This window comes from Falco naumanni, chromosome 5, assembly GCF_017639655.2.
Source record: "Falco naumanni isolate bFalNau1 chromosome 5, bFalNau1.pat, whole genome shotgun sequence".
Lineage (NCBI taxonomy): Eukaryota > Metazoa > Chordata > Aves > Falconiformes > Falconidae > Falco > Falco naumanni.
This window is the reverse complement of record NC_054058.1, coordinates 72372-75110: the sequence shown is the minus strand read 5'-3', so window position 1 is coordinate 75110 and position 2739 is coordinate 72372. Positions and strand designations below refer to the sequence as shown.

General features: G+C 42.7%; 1 gene segment (V, D, J or C); it reads left to right on the top strand.

The window, feature by feature from the left end:
* Positions 1 to 1835: 1835 nt before the first annotated feature.
* Positions 1836 to 2739, top strand: LOC121088539. The segment is given in 2 exon segments: positions 1836 to 1914; positions 2001 to 2739. Coding segments are annotated over 2 exon segments (504 nt in total).

The following is a 2739-nucleotide window of genomic DNA, read 5'->3' as shown; positions in this document are numbered from 1 at the left end:
AAGCCTGTCCCAGCACTGAGCCGGCAATTACCCAGGCCCTGTCATGCTCAGAGCCACAGCAGGACATTTTGACACCTTTATTTTTACCACTTTGTCTGGAAGCCCACCTCCCAACAAACTTATTGCCAGGATTAGGTGATGAGGTCTCTCCCTCCAACTGCCCACTCTTGGTAGTCCTGGAAGTAAAATACTCAGCTGGAAATTAGCAGCCTGGGGTTTGTACCTCCCCTTGCTTGCTTTGGCCTTGACTTAACATCTAATGTATAACAGGATGGTGCAGGTCAGATTTTCCTCTTGAAATGCTTTCACTTTGTGCTAAATACTTAAATATATATTGATCAGACACAGAATCTGTCACATGAAGTCTAAGCTATACATTTGTGGGTTTTATACAGTAGAAAAACATTTGTCATTAATCACTTTGCGGTACGCTACAGCACAGTACACTAGAAAGTTGGTTTGTCTGGATTCATGTCCTGGCTTGAAACGATGACAGTATGGGATCTGTATCTAGTTGTTCTCCTTGAACGTTTTACCTATTGCATTGCTGTAGACAACTCCTCTGCCCCCCATCCCACACAAACCCAGAGGAAAACTCTGTGTCTTCTGTGTGAAGGGAGGCTTCTCTTTCCAGCCCATTTACCTGGATTTTAGGACAACTTTTACAGCCTACCTAGTTAGGTACCTCATCAGCTACTCCACACACTAGTTCCCTCCCTCAGCTGCATTATGCTGATGTTGTGAAACCCCATTCTCAACGTCAACTCTGAGATCTTTCTCCTACGGATGAAGAATTTGCGTATTTCTGAGTCAACATTTTCAATTCAGCATTTCACAGCCACCAGTCTACTGGCAGACATACCTGTGTGTGGTGCACTAGTCCCAGTACTCTTTCCGTGCAGTTCTGCCACTGCAAAAACAAAACTGGGAAATACAGCCCCTAAGGATCACTGTAAAAACCCGTTCATTCCACCAGGTGGTATCCTTTCACTTAAATAAGAAAGAACAGTTCCAGTAGCACAGATCTTAGTTGTCTGATTTTGGCATCAGTCTGTGGGGCCTCATTTCAAAGCTATAGGTGGCAAATGTCTGCTGTGACAGTTCCCACTGTGCATCCAAAATACCATGGTAGGACATTCTTCTTTACACAGGTAAAAATATCATGTCAGAGATAGTGGTATCACGCTGAATCCTGCAAGTTAGGTCTATAATTAGTACAGGTACTGCTGCGACAACTAAGGGAAAAGAAGTTGTCGGATGTTGAACAACCCATTTCCTTCACTTTTTGTGTGTGTTAAGGCTACAACGGGCTCCCATATAAAGATCTTCTCAAACCAGATCATGCATGCTGGTTCTGACAGGTTGAGAAGGAAGACAAATACTTATGGTCTGAATGCAGGTATTTTATTTGTTGGTTTTGCAGATAGAAAAATTCCAGCTGTCACCAATATAACAAAAAAAAAAAACAAAACCAAACAAAACCAACCAACACCAAATAAACAAAAAAAAACTCCACCTCAAAAAAAAAAAAAAAAAAAAAAGCACCAACGTTTTCTATTCTATTCTGGAAACAAAATATCAAAAGGTAAAATAAAACATACCTGGGTCAATAAAAAGACAATTGTCACATACAACAGTATCTTGACTGATAGAATAGGAAAAACTTTCACCTGAGCCAGTTTGTGTGTTTTCAACAGATACACTTGAAACAAAGTGTTTGCTTGAAATCTCTTGCAGGAAGGAGCTGGGTTTTCAGCACAGGTTTAGCTGTTACAGAGTCCTCTGCTATTGGTTTAAGAGAAACATGTGAAACGGACCTATATAAGAACCGTATAGGGGCATGCTCCCTGAGTACTGAGGCAGAAATGAGGACGTGGACAGTGTGGTGTGTGGCCATGTACTTCTTTGAAGCAAGTAAGTAGAGTCATGATACCTGCTCTGTTGCTGTGAGAATGTATCTTACTTGTTTTACTGTGGTTTTGTTTTGCTTCATCTTGTAGGAGCTAAAATCACCCAAACCTCAGGTCTTGTGCTGAAAGAAGATGAGAAAGCTATGCTGGCATGCAGTCAAAATGACAATCATCCTTCTATGTACTGGTACCTGCAGCTGCCAGGGAAGGGACTGCAACTGATCTATTATTCCTTTGCTGTAAATCGGGAAAAAGAAGGTGATATTCACATTGGATACAAAGCTAACCGGTTAAGCCTCTCAGAGTTCTATTTGGAGATTTTATCTGTGAAGATGAACCACTCAGCTGTCTACTTCTGCGCCAGCAGTGTAGACACAATACTTCAAAGTCACTTGCTTGCTTTACACAAACTGCCGGCGGGCAGGTCTCCCAGCGCAGCAGCACAGCACAGGTGCGGGGCCAGCAGCCGGCTCGCAGCCAGCTGTGGTGCGGCAGCTGGAGCCCGGGGGGCAGAACGGGTCTCTGAACTGCAGGCTGATCGCTGATCGCCTCTTTCCTGGTCAGCCATTCATTCTCTATCTTATCAGAACCACCAACAAAGTTAGTTTAACCAAATGCAGCCATAAAATAAAGGAAAAGGAAACTGCAATCTACATGGCCACAAATTATTGTCCCCTAAGCCATTTTCTTACCTGACACAGGTCCTTGAAATATATACATCTAAGTCTGAAATACTTTAGAGATAGTGACTTGTATGTGCCCTGCTACCCCAATGCTTTTCACTGTGCTTGGAAAGGTCATCCTAATCAAAAGAAATCTGTAGAACTAA